Source organism: Hypanus sabinus, chromosome 3 (assembly GCF_030144855.1).
Source record: "Hypanus sabinus isolate sHypSab1 chromosome 3, sHypSab1.hap1, whole genome shotgun sequence".
Lineage (NCBI taxonomy): Eukaryota > Metazoa > Chordata > Chondrichthyes > Myliobatiformes > Dasyatidae > Hypanus > Hypanus sabinus.
Window position 1 is genome coordinate 7,006,497 of NC_082708.1, and position 24,586 is coordinate 7,031,082.

Here is a 24,586-nt window from a genome sequence, read left to right on the forward strand (position 1 = left end):
CTGAGGAGCTTTTCTCTCCCCCGCCATCTTGAGTGTGACTGGAGTCTACACACACTCCTTAATGATGAGGAGCAGGCAGAGCCTCTCGCAACATCACGGAAACATCGGGATGGTTCCTCCAATCACTAAGGCAAAAGAGGCTACAAGAGCTGGCAGATAGTATTAGTGCAGATGAGGAGCAATGCATGTTGTGTCAGATGATCTGCACCTGTTATGTACGGCTCTGTCTAAAAGCAAGGGACTTGCTAAAGACACTCAGTAGATGGAAACTGTTTGGTCTGATCCCTGGTCCATTAAAACAGTGTTTACATGTGTTTGGCTAACAAACTATTAAATTCATCTCGTAAATGTCCGTCTGTTATTTCATTAACTTTGAATTTCATCATTTGTGTTTTTGTACTTTTGTTAAATAAATCAGTGGAACTGAACTTTTCCTGTGACTGTCGCCCCAGTTCATTTCTTCTCTACTTCACAATGATGTTATTCAGAGTCAAAATTCAAATTCAAATTCATTTATTTATCACATGTACATTCCGTGGCCATGTTATGTATGTGTTTAGTTACTTTAATTAGTTACCATAGTTGTTCGTTTATTTTTTTTATTCATCTATGTACTTATCTGTCAGACTGTCTGTCTTTCTCTGTCAGTCTATCTGTCGCTCTGTCTGTCTCTGTGTATCTAGCTGTCTATTTCTGTGTAAATCAATCTGTCCGTCTGTGTATCTGTCTGTTTGTCTCTGTGCATGTATCTATCCTCCACAATCTCTACCGCTTCCTCTTTCAGAGCCCTACGGTGCAGTTCATCTGGTCCAGGTGACTTACAGTACGTACCCTTGGGTCTTTCAGCTTTTTGAGCACCTTCTCCTTTGTAATAGTAACTGCACTCACTTCTCTTCCCATACACCCTTCAGCTTCCAGTACACTGCTAGTGGCTTCCACAGTGAACACTGATGCAAAATAGTTCATCTGCCATCTCTTTGACCCCCGTTATTATTTCTCTGGCCTCGTTTTCTAGCGGTCCTATGTACACACTCATCTCTCTTTTATTTTTTTACATAATTGAAAAAGCTTTTCTTACCCACTTTGATAACGTTTGCTAGTTTGCTTTCATATTTCATCCCTTCCCTCCTAATATTCTTTTAGTTGCTTTCTGTAGGGTTTTAAAAGCTTCCCAATCCTCTATCTTCCTACTAATTTTTGCTTTTACATTAGCTTTGTTAGCCATGGTTGTACTATTTTGCCATTTGAGTATTTCTTTGTCTTTGGATTACATCTATCCTGAACCTTCCTCATTTTCCCAGAAACTCAAGCCATTGCTGCTCTGCTGTCATCCCTGCCAGCATTAATTTTGGCCAACTCCTCTCTCATACCGTTGTAATTTCTTTTACTCCATTGAAATACTGCTATGTCAGACTTTCTCCCCATCAAGTTTCAAGTTGAACTGCATCATATTGTGATCACCGTTTCCTAAGGATTCTTTTACCTTAAGCTTCCCTAATCGCCTCTGGTTCATTACATATCACCCAATCCAGTGTAGCTAATCCCCTGGTAGGCTCAATGACAAACTGCTCTAAAAAGCCATCACATCGGCATTCAACAAATTCAGTCTATTGAGATCCATTGTCAACCTTATTTTTCCAGTCAACCTGCACGTTAACATCTCCCGTGACTACCATAACATTGCCCTTTTGACTTGCCTTTTTTTATTTCCTGTTGTAATCTGTGGTCCACATCCCAGCTACTGTTGGCAGGCCTGTATATAACTGCCATCAGGGTCCTTTTACCCTTGCAGTTTCTTAACTCAACCCACAAGGATTCAACATCTTCCAATCCTATGTCCCATCTCTCTACTGATTTGATGCCATTCTTTACCAGCAGAGCCACATCATCCCCTCTGCCTACCTTCCTATCCTTCTAATAAAACGTGTAACCTTAGATATTCACTTCCCAACTACAACCATCCTTCAGCCACGATTCAGTGATGGCCACAACATCATACCTGACAATCTGTAATAGTGCAACAAGATCATCCACTTTATTTCTTGTACTCCGTGCATTGAGATACAACACTTTGAGTGCTGTATTTGCTACCCTTTTTGATTCTGCATCCCTAATGCGCTGATACTCACCCTGCTGGCTGCAATTTTGTCCTGTCATCTGACTGCATGCTATCTTTGCATTTTTACCATCCATCCTATCCTGAGTCCATTCACTCTGGTTCCCAACCCCTGCCAAATTAGTTTAAGTCCTCTCCAATAGCGCTAACAAACCTGCCCATGAGAATATTGGGCCCCCTCGGGTTCAGATGCAACCTGTCACTTTTGTTCAGGTCATACCTCCCCGACAAGAGATCCCAATGATCCAAGAACCTGAAACCCTGCCCCCTGCACCAGTTTCTCAGCCACTCATTAATCTACCAAGCCATCCTGTTTCTACCCTCACTGGTGAGCGGCACAGGTAGCAATCCAGAAGTTACTGCTCTGGAGGTTCTGCTTCTTAGCTTTCTGCTTAGCTCTCTAAATTCTCTTTTCAGGACCCCTTTGCTTTTCCTTCCTGTGTCATTGGTACCAATATGTACCAAGGCATCTGGCTGTTCTCCCTCCCTCTCCAAAATGCTGTCAATGTGATCTGAGATGACCCTGACCCTAGTACCTGTCAGGCAATATCCCATCAGAGAATCTCCTGACTGTTCCTCTGACTATTGAATCCCCTATCACCACTGCTCCTAACCTATGTGAAAGGGGAAAATGAGGGGGAATGCCTTCACTCAGAGGGGGGATGAGAGAGTAGAACCAACTGCCAGCAGAAGTGGTGGATGAGGGGTCGATTTCAGCATTGAAGAGTAATCTGGATGAGAGGGGAATGGAGCGCTATGGTCTGGGTGCAGGTAGATGGGACTATGCAGAATAATAGTTTGGTATGAACTAGATGGGCCGAAGGGCCTGTTTCAGTACTGTAGTGCTCATTATCTCTCTATAACTCCTGCTCTTTGTGATTTTTATAACCGATAGAGGGGGAAGTGGAAGGATGGGTTAGTAGTCGGCAGATGACATAAAGGTTGGTGAAATTTTTGATAGTGTAGAAATTGCTATAGGTTATAACTAAACATCAGCGTGCAGAGCTGGGCTGAGAAGTGGCAGATGCAGTTCAAGCTGGAGAAATGTGAAGTGATTCAATTTGGAAGGTGGAAGTTGAAGGTAGAATACAGGATTCTTAGCTGTGTGGAAGAACAGAGAGATCTTGGGGTCCATGTCCAGAGATCCTTCAAAGATGCCACTCTAGTTGCAATGATAGGGTGCTTAAGTAGGTATTCATTTTGTGTTGGCATTTGTTAGTCAGAAGTTTGAATTCAGGGCCATGTGACAGGAAGGGCAAAGGGGTGAAGGAGCCAGTGCAAGATTCCCTAAAGGTTAATTTGAAGGTTGAGTCTGTGGTGAGGAAGGCAAATGCAATGTTAACTTTCATTTCAAGAGGACTAGAATATAAAAGCAAGGAAGTAATGTTGAAAGTTTATAAAGCACTGGTGAGGCATCACTTGGAATATCATTAGTAGGTTTGGGCCCCTTAGAAAGGATGTGCTGAAACTGGAGAGGGTTCATAGGAGATTCACAAAGATGATTCCAGGATGGCTTATCATATGAAGAGTGTTTGATGGCTCTGGGCCTGTATTCACTGGAATTCAGAAGAATGAGAGGTAACCTCATTGAAACCTATCAAATGGTGAAAGGCTTTGATAGAGTGGATGTGGAGAGGATGTTTCCTATGGTGGGAGAGTCTAAGATCAGAAGTCACAGCCTCAGAATACTCGCTTCAGAACGGAGTTGAGGAGGAATTTCTTCAGCCAAAGGGTGGCGAATCTATGGAATTCATTGCCACAGGAGGCTGTAAAGGGCACACAGTTATGCATATTAAGGCAGAAGTTGACAGATTCTTGATTGGTCAGGGCATGAAGGAATATGGGGAGAAGGCAGGAGATTGGGGATGACAGGAAGAGGGGATCAGCCATGATGATATAAATTATGAACTTATGGCAATCTTGTGGCTCTATAATACCCGAGTTAGACTACGCTTGGAGTATTATGTTCAGTTCTGGTCACCTCATTATCATAAGAATATAAGAAATAGGAGCAGGAGTAGGTTCTGTCGAGCCTGCTTCACCATTCGTTAAGATCATGGCTGATTTGGCCATGGACTCATCTCCACCTACCTGCCTTTTCCCCATAATCCTTAATTCCCCTACTATGCAAAAATATCCAACCTTGTCTTAAATATATTTACTGAGGCAGCCTCCACTGCTTCATTGAACAGAGAATTCCACAGATTCACCACTCTCTGGGAAAAGCAGTTCCTCCTCATCTCCGTCCTAAATCTACTCCCTCGAATCTTGAGACTATGTCCCCTAGTTCTAGTCTCACCTATCAGTGGAAACAACATTCCTCCATCTATCTTATCTATCCCTTTCATAATTTTATATATTTCTATAAGATCTCCTCTCATTCTTCTGAATTCCAGTGAGTACAGTCCCAGGCAACTCAATCTTCCCTCATAGTCTAAACTCCTCATCTCTGGAATCAACCTGGTGAACCTCCTCTGCACCGCCTCCAAAGCCAGTATATCCTTCCTCAAATAATGCGACCAGAACTGCACACAGTACTCAAGGCGCGGCCTCATCAGCACCCTCATCAGCTCCAGTTGCAGCATAACCTCCCTGTTCTTAAATTCAGTATGTCTGGAAATGACCAACATCCCATTTACCACCTTAATAGCCTGCTGCATCTGCAGCCCAACCTTTTATGATTCATACACAAACACTTCCAAATCCCTCTGCACAGCAGCAAGCTGCAATTTTTTTACCATTTAAATAATAATCTGCTCTTTCATTTTCCCTTCCAAAGTGGATGGCCTCATATTTACCAACATTGTATTCCATCTGCCAAACCCTTGCCCGCTGGCTAAACCTATCTCAATCTCTGCAGACTCTCTGTCTGTTCTGTACAATTTGCTTTTTCACTCAACTGAGGATGTGGAAGCTTTAGAGAGGCTGCAGAAGAGTTTTACCAGGATGCTGCCTGGCTTAGAGAGGATGTCTCATAAGGTTGGGTTAAGTGGGGGTCTTTTTCTTTGGAGCAAAGGCGGAATAGAGGCGACCTAATAGAAGCAGACAAGATGGCACAAATCGAGTGGTAGCCAGAGTGTCTTTCCCAGGATGGAAATGCCGAATACAGGGAGCATAATTTAAAGGTAATTGGAGGAAAGTGCATGGCGGTGGGGGGGGGGGGGGATGTATTTTACTTATTTAGAGATGTAGCACAGAATAGGCTCTTCCAATCCTTTGAGACATGCTGCTCAGCAACTCCTGATAACCCCAAATTAACCCTAACCTAATCACAGGGCAATTTAAAATGACCAATTTACCTACCCAGCTCGTCTTTGGACTGGGGAAGGAAACCAGTGCACCCGGAGAAAATCCATCTATCCCTTGGGGAGGACATGCATAGACTGCTTACTGAGGATGCCGGAATTGAACTCTGAACTCCGACACGCCGAGCTGTAATATTTTTCACTGATCAATCTGCTACTATAGTGCCCGCACAGTGTGGACTGCACTGCTACGGGAGGTGGGGAGGTGGTGGCAGAGGCAGATACTTTTGGGGCGTTTAACCACCTCTTAGATAGGCATATGGGTGACAGGAAAATGGAGGGATATGTGGGAGGGCAGGGCTAGATTGATCTTAGAGTAGGTTAAAATATCAACACCACATTGTGGGCCAAGTAGCCTGTATGGTGTTGTAGTCTTCCATGAAACACTTAGTCTGACCACAGGCATTTATTCAGCTTTTTCCACTTTAAGACTGCCAGCACCTCCATTTCTGTAACGTTAATTACAGATGGCTGAGGAGACCAGGTCATTGGGTATATCTAAAACAGAGGTTGAGTAGGTAAGATATCAAACGTTACAGGGAGAAGGCTGGAGAATGGGGTTGAGAGGGATAATAAATCAGCCATGATGGAATGGTGGAACAGACTCAATGGGCTGAATGGCCCATGTCTTATAAACGCACTGATTGCGGGAATTTGGACTCCAGGCATTGAACTCGGCTGACCACAACAACCTCTTCCAAGTCAAGTCAAGTCAAGTCACTTTTTATTGTCATTTCGACCATAACTGCTGGTACGGTACACAGTAAAAATGAGACAGCGTTGTTCAGGACCATGGTGTTACATGACACAATACAAAAAACTAGACTGAACTACGTAAAAAAAACAACACAGAGAAAACTACACTAGACTACAGACTGCATAAAGTGCACAAAGCAGTACAAGCATTACAAAAATTATAAACAAGACAATAGGGCAGTAAGATGTCAGTTCAGGCTCTGGGTATTGAGGAGTCTGATGGCTTGGGGGAAGAACCCAGGGGGATTCTTCTCCAGACTCCCTTGTTCCGGCTGAGCACAGTACGAACTCTGGTGATTAGTTTGCAGATGGTGTGTGGTGGAGCGAGACAGGAGACACCAACACAAGGTAGCATAAATATACTCATAGTCTGAAGGTGCCCAATTGGGGCGAGGGGAAGAGGGCACAGCCTCAAAATGCAAGGGCATCCCTTTAAAACAGAGATGAGGAGGAATTTATTCAGCCAGAGGGTGGTGAATCTGTGGAATTCATTGTCACAGGTGGCTGTGGAGGCCAAGTCATTGGGTATATTTAAAGCAGACTTTGATAAATTCCTGACTAGTAAGTTGTCAAAGGTTTCAGGGAGAGTCCCTTCTGAGTAATGAGAAAAGGGCATTTCATTCACTTATTACTGATCACACCTCAACCCTCCCCCCTCTCACCTCTTTGTACTGGCTATCAGTGTTCTTTATTTCCCTAAGAAAAGGTCAATGCAACTACCAAACAGTGCCCACCGAGTACAGTACTGTGAGCAGTTTCGGGCCCCTTATCTGAGAAAGGACGTGTTAGCATCGGATAAGGTCCAGTGGAGGTTCACAAGAATGATTCTGGGAATGAAAGGGTTAATGTAAAGCGTGTTTGAAGGCTCTGGGCCTGTACCCAATGGAGTTCAGAAGAATGAGGGGGGATCTCAATGAAACCTATCGAACACTGAAATGCCTGAACAGATTGAATGTGGAGAGGATGTTTCCTATAGTGGGGGAGTCTAGGACCAGAGGACACAGATAGAGTGGATGTGGAGAGGATGTTTCCTATAGTGGGGGAGTCTAGGACCAGAGGGCACAGATAGAGTGGATGTGGAGAGGATGTTTCCTATAGTGGGGGAGTCTAGGACCAGAGGACTCAGATAGAGTGGATGTGGAGAGGATGTTTCCTATAGTGGGGGAGTCTAGGACCAGAGGACACAGATAGAGTGGATGTGGAGAGGATGTTTCCTATAGTGGGGGAGTCTAGGACCAGAGGGCACAGATAGAGTGGATGTGGAGAGGATGTTTCCTATAGTGGGGGAATCTAGGACCAGAGGACACAGATAGAGTGGATGTGGAGAGGATGTTTCCTATAGTAGGGGAGTCTAGGACCAGAGGACACAGATAGAGTGGATGTGGAGAAGATGTTTCCTATAGTGGGGGAGTCTAGGACCAGAGGGCACAGATAGAGTGGATGTGGAGAGGATGTTTCCTATAGTGGGGGAATCTAGGACCAGAGGGCACAGATAGAGTGGATGTGGAGAGGATGTTTCTTATAGTGGGGGAGTCTCGGACCAGAGGACACAGATAGAGTGGATGTGGAGAGGATGTTTCCTATAGTGGGGGAGTCTAGGATCACAGATAGAGTGGATGTGGAGAGGATGTTTCCTATAGTGGGGGAGTCTAGGACCAGAGGACACAGATAGAGTGGATGTGGAGAGGATGTTTCCTATAGTGGGGGAGTCTAGGACCAGAGGACACAGATAGAGTGGATGTGGAGAGGATGCTTCCTATAGTGGGGGAGTCTCGGACCAGAGGACACAGATAGAGTGGATGTGGAGAGGATGTTTCCTATAGTGGGGGAGTCTAGGACCAGAGGACACAGATAGAGTGGATGTGGAGAGGATGTTTCCCATAGTGGGGGAATCTAGGACCGGAGGACACAGATAGAGTGGATGTGGAGAGGATGTTTCCTATAATGGGGGAGTCTAGGACCAGAGGACACAGATAGAGTGGATGTGGAGAGGATGTTTCCTATAGTGGGGGAGTCTAGGACCAGAGGACACAGATAGAGTGGATGTGGAGAGGATGTTTCCTATAGTGGGGGAATCTAGGACCGGAGGACACAGATAGAGTGGATGTGGAGAGGATGTTTCCTATAGTGGGGGAGTCTAGGACCAGAGGACACAGATAGAGTGGATGTGGAGAGGATGTTTCCCATAGTGGGGGAATCTAGGACCGGAGGGCACAACTCCAGAATTGAGGGATTTCCATCTAGACAGAGATGAGGAGGAGTATTTTTAGTCAGAGGGTGGTGAATCTGTGGAATTCGTTGCCACAGATGGATGTGGAGACCGAGTTGTTGGGCAGTGTGGTGGTGTACTAGTTTGTGTAGTGCCACTTTACATAACTTCCCAACTCCTGTACTCAGCACTTTGATCTATGAAGGCCAATGTGCCAAAAGCTTTCTTATGACCCTGTCTACCTGTGACGCCACTTTCAATGAATCATGGACCTGAATTCCCAGATCCCTCTGTTCTACCACACCTCAGTGCCCTACCGTTCAGCGTGTGAGATCCACTCTGGTTGGCCCTATCGAAGAGCAAAACGTCGCACTTGTCTGCATTAAGTTCCATCTGCCATTTTTTGAGCTAGTCCAGATCTCGCTGTAAACTCCGATTGTCCTCCTGGTTGTCTACTACACCCCCATTGTGTGGATCACTGACTTTAATTGCCTTTCTTTCCTCAAAATGGTCTCTCCCTTTCCAGCAATATTTATTTCTTCAGCTTCTGGTACCTTACTATCACATACAAAACTAACATGTATTGCCTCTGAGGAGGAGAGGGGGAACGAACCCCTTGACCTGCAGCGGAGTCCTCCCGGTGAACGTGCTTCCAATGGGACAGAATTCCAGAATTTAGACCCGTGTCGGATTCTGATGTTATTAATCCAAAGATCTTTTGGAAGTCAAGAAAGAGGCGGAAAACTTGTTGCTTCACAAGATTTGATAGAACAATGAGAATTGGAAACAGGGAGTAAAAGAATCTAGTTGGAGAAGACAAGATGGCAGCCAAAGTGTTCTGCCCTTCTTGTACAGTAGATAAGAGACATTCCATTCAAACTTGTAGGTAAGAGTTAACCAATCATCGCCTATTCAAATAATGCAATACCAATGGAGGGTGCAGAAGAGGTTTACCAGGATGTTGCCTGGATTAGAGGCCATGCGCTATAACGAGAGGTTAGGCAGACATGGATTGCTTTTTCTGGAGTGGCAGAGGCCGAGGAGACAGACAGTACTTTATTCCCAGGGTTGAAATGTCTAATACCAGAGGGCATGTATTGAAAGTGACACAGAGTAATTTCAAAGGACTTGTGAGGGGCAATTTTTTTTTTACCCAGAGAGTGGTTGGTGACTGGAATATGCTGTCTGGGGTGGTGGCAGAGGCAGAAACATTGGAGACTCTTCAGGACTCAAGATTCATTTATTATCAAAGAACGTGTAACGTAGAACCTTGAGGTTTGCTTGCTCACAAAGCAAGAAACCCAAAAGTACACAATTAAAGAAAAAAAAAGAAAATAAAAGTAAAAGAACAACACCCAACATGCAAGAGAAAGAAAAAAAATTTAAAATCTTGCAAACAATGGAAGCGTTTTGAATCAAAATTGAGCCCTCAGATCCAAACCTCAGAGCAGCGTGGAGTAGGCCGAAAGCCTCCCTTAGCGGGTACAGAGCACAGCAGCCGGGCAGTCTGCGTAGCCTCAGTGCCATGGGGATGACCATCGCGGAGAATGAGCAAAATTTAAGGGACGTTTAGATAAGCAGATGGATGTGAGGACAGTGGAGGGATACGGACATTGTGAAGGCAGAAATGACTAGTTTAGTTGGCCATTAGGTTACTAATTGGTTGAGCACAACATTGTGGGCTGAAGGGCCTGTTCCTGTGCTGTACTGGTGGATGTTCTTTTCCTAATTAACGTTAAAATACTTAGTAACTGAGTATTTTTACGATTATTTCAGTATGTCAGTTGCCCCTTGCCTCTAATCGCTCCCAGTGTGTCTCTGCATTTGAACGCCAGGTATTTGGGAGACTGTGCAGTCTACCTTATTAAGGTGGTTGGCCGGAGGGGAGGGGAGGGGGCGCGGCCTGAAGCGGAGGGAGGCGTGGGTCCGTGTTAATGAGCGAGAAGGGAAAGCAGAGAATTCGGTCTGTTTCTCCGTCGGCAGCTGATGAGGAACAATGAGGAACGAATAGGAAATTGTCATTAGCAGATTACGGACAGGAGGATTTAATGCTGTTGGGGAGGGTGTGTGTCAGCGAAAAAGGAATTTACAGAGGGGGGTGTGGGCTTAATTGTTTTGTGTGAGTGTGAGAGAGAGAGGCAGGCAGACAGACAGAGCCAAACACACACTTCGCCCTGCGAGATATTCCACCCAGCTCCCGGGATCAGTGGAGGAAGATGAGCGACAGAGGGACGAGGTAAGCAGCGCTTTCATTTCTTGCCTGTGTGGGAGGTGGTCTTGGTTTGGGTGTCTTTGTGAATTGCATTGGTGGGTGGGGGGGTTAAAGATGATGTGCTGATGCACGGACTGGGCTGGGCTCAGTGCTGTGATGGAAGGGGGCTGTCTGTCCCCCCTCGGGCTCTGTTGCAGCCCGGGTGTGTGCCCCTGACCCAGGGGGTGACGGGCGGTGGGAGGTGAGGTGAATCGCAGGCGTTGGCGTTCGCAAGTTCTGGTGTTGGAGACGGCTGGCCCGGCCGGATCGCGGGCAGGCCGGGGATGAGGGGGCGCCCCGCTGTGGGAGTGTTGGAGGGGCCGTCTGTCTCAGGTGAACGTGAGAAGATCTCCGGTACCATTTTCTGATAAGTTGATGGAAATGGGGAATCCTCTCCACTCTCGGTCTCATACCCTCAGTCGAGGTGATCAAAGCAGATCTATGAAATCGTAATCACCTTTGCCGTTTGTGAGATCTTGCTGTGTAGCCCTCCACCTGAGATTTATACTTACTACATCAACCGTGCTGATGGAGTTACAGAGGCTGTTCGCTGGTTCGCATCTCTGCCCCCATTGCACCCATGTGACCAGTTAACCTGCTGACCCTCTCTGTGAGAGGAAACGGGGGGGGGGGGGGGGGCATAACCGTAGGAACCCCAAGCGGCCACGCAGCGATGGGAATTGAACCTGGGTCACTGCCTACCAGGCCACTGTGCAGCCCCTCACTGACGTCCCTCCCTCCCGTGTTGGTCCCACGGTGATCAGACGGGCCCCTTGCACCATCAGGTGGACTCTTGGCCTCACAGTCTACCTCATTATGACCCTGCACTTTATCGTTTACCTGCACTGCACTCTTTCATTAACTTTTGCACTCTATTCTACATTGTTGTAGTTTTACCTTGGAGTGGGTCAAAAGGGAGGCACAACATGGTGGGCTGAAGAGCTGTACTGTTCTATGATTTATTTAGAGATTCTGCCTTTCAACAACCCACCTATTTAACCCTGGCCTAATCACGGTGCAACTTACAGTGACCAATTAACCTATGAACCGGTACTTCGACTGTGGGAGGAAACCAGAGCACCCGGAGGAAACCCACGTACACATGAGAAGAATATAAAAATTTCTTACAGATGATAACTGGAATTGAACTGTGAACTCCTCCCTGAGCTGTAATAGCATCATGCTAATTGCTCTGCTACGGTGGCACCCTGACTGTGTACGTTATCCTTCCTCAATTCACTGTTTAACAAACTGATCTGTATGAGCAGTGTGCAAGAGCTTTGCCCTGTATCTCATAGGGCAATAATTGCAATGACCTGCTGCCGCAAAACAACAAATTTCATGACATACGCCAGTCAGAATTAAATCTGATTCAGAGTACAAAGTTACCCATACTAATGTCTGCTACGGAAAACTGAAGTCAAGTATTGTGAGGGAACTATAGTTAGGTAACAATCATTTTGTTCTCCTTTACACTCACTTATTGAGTGAGGTTTAGCGGGAAAAATGAATCATTCATGATGAATGTTGGAGCAGATTTGATGGGCTGAATGGCCTAATTCTGCTCCTATATGTCAGAGCCTGTGAACTCCAGGCAGTCTCACCCAGCCTCAGTAGCAAAAGCCTGCTTGCATTTACCCATCATTAGGGTGGTGGGGTGGAGATGTGTCTCTACTAAGAGAGGTGTAAGGCACTCCTTCCCTCCACTAGCCTGCAGGTCACGGGCAAGGTGCAGCACCTGCTTAGCCCCCCCCCCCACCCCTGATTAGGGTCACATGAAGCCATGGGAGCAGGTGGTTGTATGAGGAGCCAGTGCACATCACAAGTCCTGGTTAAGTGGCCACTGACACCAGGCAGACAATCTCTGAAGAGTATTGATAATGGCCGGGGTCACCCATCCTGTAAAGACACTGCCCAGAAGAAGGCAATGGCAAACCACTTCTGCAGAAAACATTGTTGAGGACAATCGTGGTCGCCACGATCGCCCACGTCATTAGACATGGCGCATAACGAACAAACAAACGTATCTACTAAAACATAGAGCACACCGTTACAGCACAGTACAGGCCCTTCAGCCCACGTTATTGTGCCGACCTTTTAACCTACTCTGAGATCAATCTGACCCTTGCCTCTGACATTGCCCTCCATTGTTCTATCATCCGTGTGTCTGTCTCAGAGATGGAAGACGGTGGGTGCATAGAACGAGCTGCCAGAGGAAGTGGTTGAGGCAGGTACAGTTACAACATTTGGAAAGGTCATGGAGAAGAAAGGTTCAGAGGGATATGGACTGAATTGGAATTGTTCCTGCAGTATTTTGTGCATGTTGTGCTACAAAATAATAAAAAGAAGAATAGAAAAAACCAAAGTGCACTATAATGCAAAGCGTTCATAGTGTTGCTGTGCTGAGGCAATGGTTAGGGTTCTACAGGCTGGCTTAACAATTAAAGATTAGCTTTATTCCTCACAGGTACATCGATAAATACAGTGAACTGCGTTGTTTGTGTCCAATCAAGTCGGGGAGGATTGTGCTGATCGTCATGTTTTCTGCGTCCACATAGCATGTCCACAACTTACTAACCCTAACTACGTGTCTTTGGAATGTGGGAGGAAACCAGAGCAGCCGGCGGAAACCACGTGATCACAGAGGGAGCATACAAGCTATAAGACACAGGAACAGAATTAGGCCATTCAGCCCATTGAGTCTGCCCCGCCATTCCAACATGACTGATCCCAGATCCCATTGAACCCCATACACTTGCCTTCTAGCCATATCCTTTGATGCTTTTAAATATACCCATCGACATGGCCTCCGCTGCAATTCGTGGCATAGCATTCACTACTCTCTGGATAAAAAAATTCCCCCTTACCTCTGTTCTAAAGGGTCACCCCTCAATTTTGAAGCTGTGCCCTCTAGTTCTGGATACCCCACCACAGGAACTATCCACTCCATATACACCATATCTAGTCCTTTCAACGTTCGGTAGGTTTCAATGAGATCCCCTTGCATTCTTCTAAGTTACAGTGAGTGGAGGCCCAAAGCTGCCAAACACTCCTCATATGTTAATCCCTTCATTACTGGAATCATCCTCGTCAACCTCCTCTGGACTCCAATAGAATGCCCATGCCAGAATCAAGTGATTCTTGAAAGATCATGACCAATGCATCTGTTATCTCCTCAGCAACCTCTCTCAGGACTCTGGGATGTAGTCCATCTGGTCCAGGTGACTTATTCATCTCAAGACCATTGAGTTTGCCTAGCACTTTTTCCTTAGTAATAACAATGGCACTCACTCCTGCTCCCTGACACTCACAGACCTCTGGCACATTGCTAGTGTCTTCCACAGTGAAGACCGATGCAAAGTACCCATTAAGTTCATCTGCCATTTCTTTGTCCCCAATTATTGTCTCACCAGTATCATTTTCCAGTGGTCTAATATCAACTCTCAACTTCCTTTTACTCTTTATATTACTGGAAAAAAAAACTTTTGGTATCCTGCTTTATATTATTTAGTTTGCCCTCATATTTCATCTTTTTGCTTATAGCTTTTTTAGTTGCCTTTGCTGGATTTTAAAAGCTTCCCAATCATCCAACTTCCCAGCTATTTTTGCATCCTTATATGCCCTTTCCTTGGCTTTTATTCAGTCCTTAACTTCCCTTGTCAGCCACGGTTACCTATTCCTGCCATTTGAGAACTTCTTCCTCTGTGGGACATATCTATCCTGTGCCTTGTGAACTATTCCCAGAAACTTCAGTCATCTCTGCTCTGCCATCATCCCTGCCAGTGTCCTCCTCCAATCCACCTGGACAAGTTCCTCTCTCATGCCTCTGTAATTCCCTTCATTCCATTGTGATACTGATACATGTGACTTGTGCTTCTCCCTCTCAAATTGCAGCATGAATTAAATCATATTATGTTCACTGCCTCCTAAGGGTTCCTTTATGTTAAGCTCCCTAATAAAATCTGGGTTATTACACAACACCCAATCTCAGATCGCCTTCCCCTGAGTAGACTCAAGCACAAGCTGCTCTAAAAAGCCATCTCGCAGGCATTTAGCAAATTCCCTCTCTTGTGATCCGACACCAATCTGATTTTCCCAATCCCCTTGCATATTGAAGTCCCCCATTACAATTGTGTCATTACCCTTATTATTTGCCTTTACCAGCTCCCTTTGTAATCTCAGCCCCACATCTTGGCTACCAATACATTTTCCCCATAATGTTGTTTTTAATCCTTGCCGTTTCTTAGCTGCACACACAAAGATTCAACATTCTCTGACCCTATGTTACCTCCTTCTAAAGATGTAATTCCATCTCTTACAACAGAGCCACACCACTGCCTATGACTTCTTGCCTGTTCTTTTGATACAAAGTATATCCTTTGATCTTAAGCTTCCAACTATGGCCTTCTTTCAGCCATGACTCAGTAGTGCCTACAACATCATACCGACCAATCTCTAATTGCAGCATGAGTTCATCCACCTTGTTCCGAACGCTACATGCATTTAAATACAGCACCTTCAGTCCTGCATTCTTTGCCCTTTTGAATTTTGCCTCTGTGGTACAATTTAACTCTTTGCCTCTAACTGTATTTGTACCCAATCATTGGCTTGTCCTTCCTTACATTTGTGTTACGCCCATCATCTACTTGTAAGCCCGCTGGCTCATCCTCAGCTCTATCACACTGGTTCCCATCCCACTGTCAGATTAGTTTAAACCACTCCCAACAGCTCTAACAAACCTGCTCGCAAGGACATTGGTCCCCCTCAGATTTAAGTGCAACCTATCCCTTTTGTACAGGTCACACCTGCCCCAGAATAGGCCCCAATGATCCAGAGATTTGAATCCCTGCCCCGCTTCAATTCTTCATCCACATATTTATCTGCCAACTCATTCTATTCCTATCCTCACTGTTGCAGCAATTCCAGGATTACTACCCTTGAGGTCCTGCTTCTCAGCTTCCTTCCTAACTTTTTATACTCTTTTTTTTCATGACTTTCTGGCTTTTTCTGCCGTCATTGGTACCAATATGTACCATGACTTCCGGTTGCTCACCCTCCCTTTTCAGGATAATGTGGACACGTACAAAAAACATCATGAACCCTGGCACCTAGGAGGCAAACTACCATCATGTTTCCTTTTCACGTCCACAGAATCACCTAAGTGTCCCCGTAAAGATAGAGTCACCTTTTTCTGTTGCCATCCTCTTCAGTTCCCCACCCTTCTGAGCCACAGTGCCAGACTCAGTGTCAGAGGCATGGCCACTGTTACTTCCCCCAGGTAGGTTGTTTTTCTCCCCCAACAGTACTCAAAATGGAGTACGTTATTGAGGGTGATGGCCACAGGGGTGCTCTCCACTACCTGATGTTCTCCCTTCCCTCTCCTGACAGTCACCCATTTGTCTGTCTCCTGTAGCCTTGGGGTGACTACCTCCCTGTAGCTCCTGTCTATCACTGCCTCACTTTCCCTAACAAGTCAAACGTCATCGAGCTGCATCTCTGGTTCCCTAACTCGGTCTTTAAGGAACTGCACTTCACTGCACCTGGTGCAGCTGTGGCCATCGGGGAGGCTGGGAGTCTCTTGGAAATCCCACATCTGACACTTGGAACAGAACACTAACTTTGTAGACGTACCCCACTTTTCTCCCAGGAAAAAAATAAATAAAGAATGAGCTCACCTACTTGCCTCCTCCTGTTTTAAAAACTCCTTACAGATGGTGGTGGGAATTGAACCCTAAACATTGATGGCTTGCTGGTGTTGTAAAGTGATGTGCTAACCACTACACCATTTTGGAGGGAAGTAGCCATTCCTGAACCTGGTGGTGTGGGACTTGGGGCGTCAGTGCCTCCTGCTCAATGGGAGAAGACATTGCCCCGATGGTGGGGGATCTTTGTTGGATGTTGCCATCTTGAGGTAGCACTTCCTGAAGATCGTGGGGAGAGACGTGTCTGTGATGTATCGAGTGGAGCTTCTCTGCAGCTTCTTGTGTTGTTGTGAAAGGACATCCTTGCTATTGAGGGAGTGTAGCGTAGGTTCACGAGGTTAATTCCCAGGATGACGGGACTGTCATATGTTGAAAGATTGGAGCGACTGGGCTTGTATACTCTGGAATTTAGAAGGATGAGAGGGGATCTGATTGAAACATATAAGATTATAAAGGAATTGGACACACTGGAGGCAGGAAACATGTTCGCAATGTTGGGGGAGTCCAGAACCAGAGGCCACAGTTTAAGAATAAGGGGTAGGCTATTTAGAACAGAATTGAGGAAAAACTTTTTCACTCAGAGAGTTGTGGATCTGTGGAATGCTCTGCCTCGGAAGGCAGTGGAGGCCAATTCTCTGGATGCTTTCAAGAAAGAATTAGATAGAGTTCTTGAAGATAGTGGAGTCAAGGGATATGGGGAGAAGGCAGGAACGGGGTACTGATTGTGGATGATCACAGTGAATGGCTCGAAGGGCCGAATGGCCTACTCCTGCACCTATTGTTTATTGAATTGGAATTGGTTTACCAGATTATCAGGGTCAACGTGGTGTTTGTTGTTCTCTGTCTGAGTCTGTGTGTGCACAGGCACAATGAAAAACTTACGTGCAGCAGCATCACAGGCCCAGAGCATTATTCAAACAACATTCAGAAGAAAAACAAATTGTACCAAGATAGCCTAGAGGTTCGAGTGAAGCTATGACAGCTCTGGGCATCGGAGTTTGGAGTTCAATTCCGGAGTTCTCTGTAAGAAAACTCTGTGAGCAAGTTGCTTTCCTCTGGGTGCTCCAGTTTCCTCCCACAATCTGAAGACGTACCGGTTGGTAGGTTATTTGGTCATTGTAAATTGTCCTGTGATTAGGCTGGGGTTAAATCAGGGGATTGCTTGGCGTAATGGCTCATTAGGCTGGAAGGGCCTATTCCGTGCTACATCTCTAAATAAATAACAAACAATTAAATTTTCAATTTCTACACTAAAGTGCAATTAGAACAAAAAAGAACTGAAGTGGTTTTGAAAGAGTAAATGCAGAGAGGGTGGACACAGATGGCAGAGGACCAGCCAGCCGCAGATCTGGATTCAAGACGAGTGATTATCGACACAGAGAGTCACTTTGACCAGGCATCACACACTCCGCAGGAGACGTAAGACACGGCAGATGCTGGGATCTTGAGTAAGACGCAAGCTACCGGCGGAGCTCTGTGGGGAACGAGGAATGGCTGACAATTTGTTCCTCTTGAGCCCTTCACTGCTGCTGGAGTTTAGGCTGCCGACAACAGCTCACCTGAGCCCTCTCTCCAGAGACAGAAGTTTCACCGCGTGCCTTTCTACACCTAGGTGAAGACCCTTCCTCTCCCAGGGACGAGGTCTTTGGAGCTTCTGTTGGTGTTTCTGTAGCTCTGGGTTTTTATGGGACCATGTATAACCGTGCTCCTTTCACAGCTGGGCTTGGGACCGTCCATGTTGGAGACAGACCTTCTAGTGACTGTCGTTGTGTTAATTTGACCAGAAATGCTGACTGACCCTTTGCCTCCACAGACGTTGCCTGGCTCCATGAGTTCCTTCAGCATTTTCTTTTTTGTTTCTGATTCAACAGGCAATTCCCAAAGGAAGTTCGGGATAATTTTTTTCAGGAAAGAGCCATACAGCATGGAATTAGTCCGTCAGCCCAACTAGTCCATGCTCACCCAGATGTCAATCCATGCTAGTCCCATTTGCCTGTATTTGGTCCACATCTGTCTAAACCAGGGGTTCCCAGCCTTTTTTTATTCCATGGACCAATGCCATTAAGCAAGTGGCCAATGGACCCCAGGTTGGGAATCCCTGCTCTAAACCTTTCTAAATTGCACTCTAAATTTCTAAACTCTGGCAGCTCGTATTGTATACCCTCCAAAATCTTTCTTCTCTCACCTTAAATTTATGCCCTGTAGTATTACATTTCCTCACCCTGGGGAAAAGACTGTGACCATCTACCAAGTTGCGATATTTAATGGGAGCGTTGCAGACGAAAGGCCTGAAGCATTGTTGAGGATCTCTACCACCATCCCACAATCTCTTTGACCCACCACCGTCAGGGAGGAGGTCCAGGAGCATCAGGACTGTGACTGTCAGACTGGGAGAATAATGAATACCCCACCACCACCACCGAGGTCTCACTAGGACAGTGAGCTGTTTATTGTTTACTTGTGCTGCACACTGCATGTGCACTTTGAATTATATTTAATTAACTTATTTATGGTAATATTTTGTTATGTGCTATGTGTGATGTATCTTGTGTGGATACACTGTGGTCTGGAGGAATATTGTTTCATTTGGTTGTGTATACATACGACAATAAACTTGAACTTGTAGGGTAATGTAATGGGTGGCAGATGATACATTGTTTGTAACAGAAACTGGTCCATGTAATGCACAAGCACCATCATGGAATCGTCGCGTTCGCTTTAAGAGCCGGTGTCTGACGTGATGACATCGGTGTAAGGCGACTGCTTCTGGTTTGTTAATAGAAAAATAAAAGGCTGTGGTTTTTGCATGTTTTATTCACAAAATCCTGCAAATTTATGTCCCTTGTGATTTTTATAAAGCTAAGGTCACCGTTAGTTTCGTACATTTCCAGCCTTTGTAACTAAAGCCGCCCTGACCCAATAACATCACTGTGAATCTTTTCTGCACTCTGTCCAGCAGAGTGACAATCTTCCAAGAGCTGAGCAAGCAGAACAGTATACAGTACGCCAAGTGCGGACTCACCATTGTCACGTGCACGGTTGTATAAAGATTAGGTGTTGGCGCTTGGCCAAGTGGTTAAGGCGTTCGTCTAGTGATCTGAAGGTCGCTAGTTCGAGCCTTGGCTGAGGCTGCGTGTGTGTCCTTAAGCAAGGCATTTAACCACACATTGCTCTGCGACGACACCGGTGCCGTGGAGACTAATGCCCTTCCCTTGGACAACATCAGTGGCGTGGAGAGAGGAGACTTGCAGCTGCTGGTCTCCCATTTAAAAAAAAAACCTTGCCCAGACTTGCGCCCTGGAAAGTTTCCAAGGTGCAAATCCATGGTCTATCGAGACTAACGGAGGCCTACATACATACATAAAGATTAGATTTATTTGTCACATGTACATTAAAATGTACAGTAAAATGCATCATTTGTGTCAAGAACCATCCCAGTCCGAGAATGAGCTGGGGGCAGTCTGCAAATGTTGCCTTGTTTCTGGCACCAACATAGGATGCCCACAACTCACCAACCTTAATGCCTACATCTTGATTTTGGAATGTAAGCAGAAACCGAAACGCCCAGAGGAAACCCACGTAGTCACGGAGAGAACATACAAGCAAACCCCTTACAGGCAGCAGCGGGCATTAAACCAGGGCCACTGGCTCTGTAAAGCCAAGGGCTAACCTCTATGCTGCTGTAAGAATATTCAGGGCTGGAGGAGCAGAGTAACTTTGCCATGGCCTGCGAAAGGAACCATCCCTGGGGGAGGAAGGATCTTCACTGGGTTACACCTGGGCTGGTCCAGGACAGAGGACACTAGTAAGCTGCATTTGGTGGCCTATGTCCCAGTAGGGCTGATAGGCTAAAGAGAAGATGGGACAGAGTAGAAATGACAGTAATTAGAATGGTACAAGATAAGTGAGCTGAATAGCCTCCTTGACCTCTGGACAATTTTTGAAATAGGATGTTTAGTCAATGCAGTGCATATTGATGTAGTTACAAAGAAGGCTTGACAGCGGCTATACTTTTAGGAGTTTGGGGAGAATTGGTACGTCATCAAAGACATTTGCAAGTTTCTACAGATGTACCATGGAGCATTCTCATTGGTTGGATCACCATCTGGTACAGAGGGGCCACTGAACAGGATCAGAAAGTTATAAACTCCGTGGGCGCCATCCTGGGCACCCACCTCCCTGGCATCGAGGGCACCTCTGAAAGGCGATGCTTTAAAAAAAGGTGGCATCTGTCATTAAGGACATTCCCCCCCACCGCATCACCTAGGATGTTACCTCTTCTCATTGCTACCATCAAGGAAGAGGTCCAGGAGCCTGATGAGAGACACTCAGTGATTCTCCTCCACCGTCAGACTTCTGGATGGACAATGTACTCTACCTCAATACTTTTCTCTCTCTTCCATTACTTAATTAACTTAATTTTTTTAAATGCTTCTAAGTATCGCAATGTACTGCAGCCACGAAACAACAAATTTCGTGACATATGCCAGTGATACTGAACCTGATTCTGAAGTCACTGGCTAGGGAATACCTTGCAAATTCCTGCTTGGTTCCGGTTGGGTGGAGTGTTGTTGATCAGAAGAGAAGCTGGCTCTGTTGGAGCCAAAGACTTTTGCCTGTTTCTCGGTGACGTTTGCTGGATAGCCAGCTGGATACTCCCATCTGTGCTCAGTCTGATTTGAGCAAGACCATTTTTGGCAGAGAGTGTCTCTTGCTGAATGCTAGTGCGTGGAAACCATCTGTTCCACATAAATGGACATAAGACACGGGAGGAGGATTTGGCTCTTTGGACAATCGAGTCTGCTCCACCATTCATCGTGGCTGATTTATTATCCCTCTCAACCCCATTCTGCTGCCTTCTCCCTGTAACCTTTGGCACCCATGACTAATCAAGAAGATATCAGCCTCTGCTTTAAGTATACCCAATGACTTTGTCTTCACAGCTGTTAATTAATTAATTAATTACGCAGCTTCACCACACCCTAGCTGAAGGAATTCCTCCTCATCTCTGTCCTAAATGGACGTCCCTCTTCTGAGGCTGCGGCCTCTGGTCCTACTCTTTCCTGCTATAGGCAACAGCCTCTTCACATTCACTCTATCTTTTTTTTTGTGTGCCATACTCTGACAGAGCCTCGGCAACCACTTTTTTTTCAAGTGGTTGTCTTGGAGGAAAGATTCTGCGAGTGCTTCCCCACGTCCTTCTCACAGCGCAGTGTTTTTTTTTACAAGACCGAGTTGCGAGCTCGACACTCAACCCAGCACGGATGGAAAGCGTGTTCGGGAGCGTCCGACTGGATTCAAACTTGGGAGACTTCGCTCCGGAGTCTGGCACTGGTGTCACTCTATCTAAGCCTTTCAGTATTCGATTGGTTTCAATGAGATTCCCTCTCATTCTTCTAAATTCCAGAGTACAGGCCCACAGCCATCAAATGTTCCTTATACGTTAACCTTTTCATTCCCAGAATCATTCTAATGAGCCTCTTATAGACCCTTTCTAATCCCAGCACATCCTTTCTTAGACAAGGGGCCCAAAACTGCTCACAGTCCTTCAAGTGCGGTCTGACCAATGACTTGTAATGTCTCAGCATTACATCCTTGCTCTTGTATTCTAGTCCTCTCGAAATGAATACTAACATTTCATTTCCCTTCCTCACCATAGACTCAACCTGCAAATTAACCTTTAGGAAATCCCGCACAAGAACTCCCAAGTCCCTTGCACCTCTGATTTTTGAATTTTCTCTCTGTTGAGAAAACAGTCTACACCTTTATTCCTTCTACCAACATGCATGACCAGACACTTCCCTGTACTGTATTCCATCTGCCACTTCTTTGCTCTTATTAAGTCCTTATGTAGACGTGTCGTGAGGATGTCTGTTGGAATAAGGATCTTGAGAAAGGCTGGCCATGTGGGGAGAAAGCAGGGAAAATAGGGAAAATAAATCAGCCATGATGGAATGGTGGAGAGTCGATGGGCTGGATGGCCTAATTCTGCTCCTGTGTCTTATGGTACCCTCCCTGTTTTAGCCTCACTTTCTTCTGAAGTAAGACTTCAATGGCGGGAGAAACAATTGACGTCTCTGGTCGTAGGCAGCTCTGTGGCATAGGTCGTGGACCTCGCGACTCTCAGTGCCAGTAATGCAAGTTCAATACCAACTTCTGGCGCTGTGTGCGTGTGTGTGTGCATGTGCGTGTGGTTTGTACATTCTCCCTAAGACTGTTGATTCACAACCTCACCGCCCCTACCACCCTCCCCCCTCCCCAAAGTCACTCCGGTTTGCTCCCACGTGCCATTCACCCTGGTCGGTGCGTTAATTGCCCGCAGTGTATGGATGAGGGATAGAATCTGCAGGGAGCTGGGGCTGTGGGGAGGATATGATGGAGTTAACATAAATTGGTGTTTGGGTCAGCAGAGACATGGCAGGCCAAAGGGCCTGTTGCTGTGCTGAGTGACTCTAGAATGTAGAACAGTAGAGCACGGAAACACAATGTCGTGTTCAACCAATTAAATTAGCAATAAAATAGTCTAGTAAACTAATGGCCATCTGCCTCTACGGTGCCCATATCTTTCTATTTTCCTCAAATTCATGTGCCTATTTAATCCGTCACGTTTCTACCTCGACCACCACCCCAGGTAGCACAGTCCAAGCACACACCACTCTGTGTATTTATGAAATCATTCTCCTCTCAGCTCTTTGTAATTATCCACTCTCACCATAAATGCATGCCCTCTGGCATTAGACATTTCAACCTTGGGGAAAAAGATACTGTCAGTCTATTGTATCTATGCCTCTCATAATCTTATAAACTGCCATTAGATCTCCTCTCAGCCTCTGCCACTCCAGAGAAAATGACCCAAGATTGTCCAACTTCTCATTGTGAAATATGCCCTCCAATCCAGGCATCAGCCCGGTAAACCAGGATCAGCCCTGTGGTTTGATGATCTTCTCTGAGGTCAAAGGGATGCGACGGGGGAAAAGAGAATTCAAAGGAACAACTTAATGATCTACATCCAGGAGTTTACGAAGATTCAACGTGGCATCTAAAACTCTTGACAAACTTCAACAGATGTGCAGTGGAGAGTACAGTCTATTGACTGGCTACATCGCAGCCTTGTATGGAAACATCAATGCCCTTGAATGGAAAAGTCCAACACAGAGCAGTGGATATGGCCCAGTCCATCACGGGTAAAGCCCTCCCCACCATTGGGCACATCCACACGGAGCGTTGTCACAGGAAAGCAGCATCCATCATCAGGGACCCCCTCCACCCAGGTCATGCTCTCTGTTCACTGCTGCCATTGGGAAGAAGGTACAGGAGCCTCAGGACTCACACCATCAGGTTCAGGAACAGTTATTACTCCTTAACTATCAGGCTCTTGAACCAAAGGGGATAACTTCACTCAACTTCACTTGCCCCATCATTGAAATGTTCCCACAACCTATGGACTCACTTTCAAGGACTCGCCTCACGTTCAGTATCTATTGCTTATTTATTTTTTATTGTTATTTATTTCTTTTAGTATTTGCACAGTTTGTTGTATTTTGTACACTGAATGTCCAAATTGGTGCGGTCTTTCATTGATTCTGTTATGGATTTATTGAGTAAGAAAATGGACCTCAGGGTTGTATGTAGTAACATATACTGTATGTACTTTGATAATAAATTTACTTTAATCTTTGTCAATGATAAGATTTACTTTATTTGTCAGATGAAACTTATGAAGACAGGTTGAGTGAACTCAGCCTTTTCTCCTTGGAGCTACAGAGGATAAGAGGTGACCTGATAGAGGTGTATAAGCTGATGAGAGGCATTGATCTTGTGGATAGTCAGAGGCTTTTTCCCAGGGCTGAAATGGTTGACACAAGAGGACACAGGTTTAAGGTGCTGGGGAGTAGGTACAGAGGAGATGTCAGGGGTATGTTTTTTATGTAGAGAGTGGTGAGTGCGTGGAATGGGCTGCCGGCAACTGTGGTGGAGGCAGATATGATAGGGTCTTTTAAGAGACTTTTGGATAGGTACATGAAGCTTAGAAAAATAGAGGGCTATGGGTAAGTCTAGTAATTACTAAGGTAGGGACATGTTCGGCATAACTTTGTGGGCCGAAGGGCCTGTATTGTGCTGTGAGTTTTCTATGTTTCTAGATATCAAACAATTGAAATGCATTGTTTGTACCAATGACCAACACAGTTGGGGGAAGTGCTGGGGTCAGCCCATTAATGTCTCCATGCTTCCAGCACCAACACAGCC

The 24,586-nt window shown here is 45.8% G+C and overlaps 1 protein-coding gene across 3 annotated transcripts in view; it reads left to right on the forward strand.

The window, feature by feature from the left end:
* Window positions 1-10,345: 10,345 nt before the first annotated feature.
* LOC132391017 (beta-arrestin-1) overlaps window positions 10,346-24,586 on the forward strand; it is a 135,934-nt gene continuing 121,693 nt past the window's right edge. For all 3 annotated transcript variants that reach the window (XM_059963629.1, XM_059963630.1, XM_059963632.1), the window contains exon 1: window positions 10,346-10,622. In XM_059963629.1, the coding sequence (XP_059819612.1) occupies window positions 10,603-10,622 (20 nt within the window). In that variant the 5' untranslated portion in view covers window positions 10,346-10,602. The remainder of the gene's footprint in view (window positions 10,623-24,586) is intronic.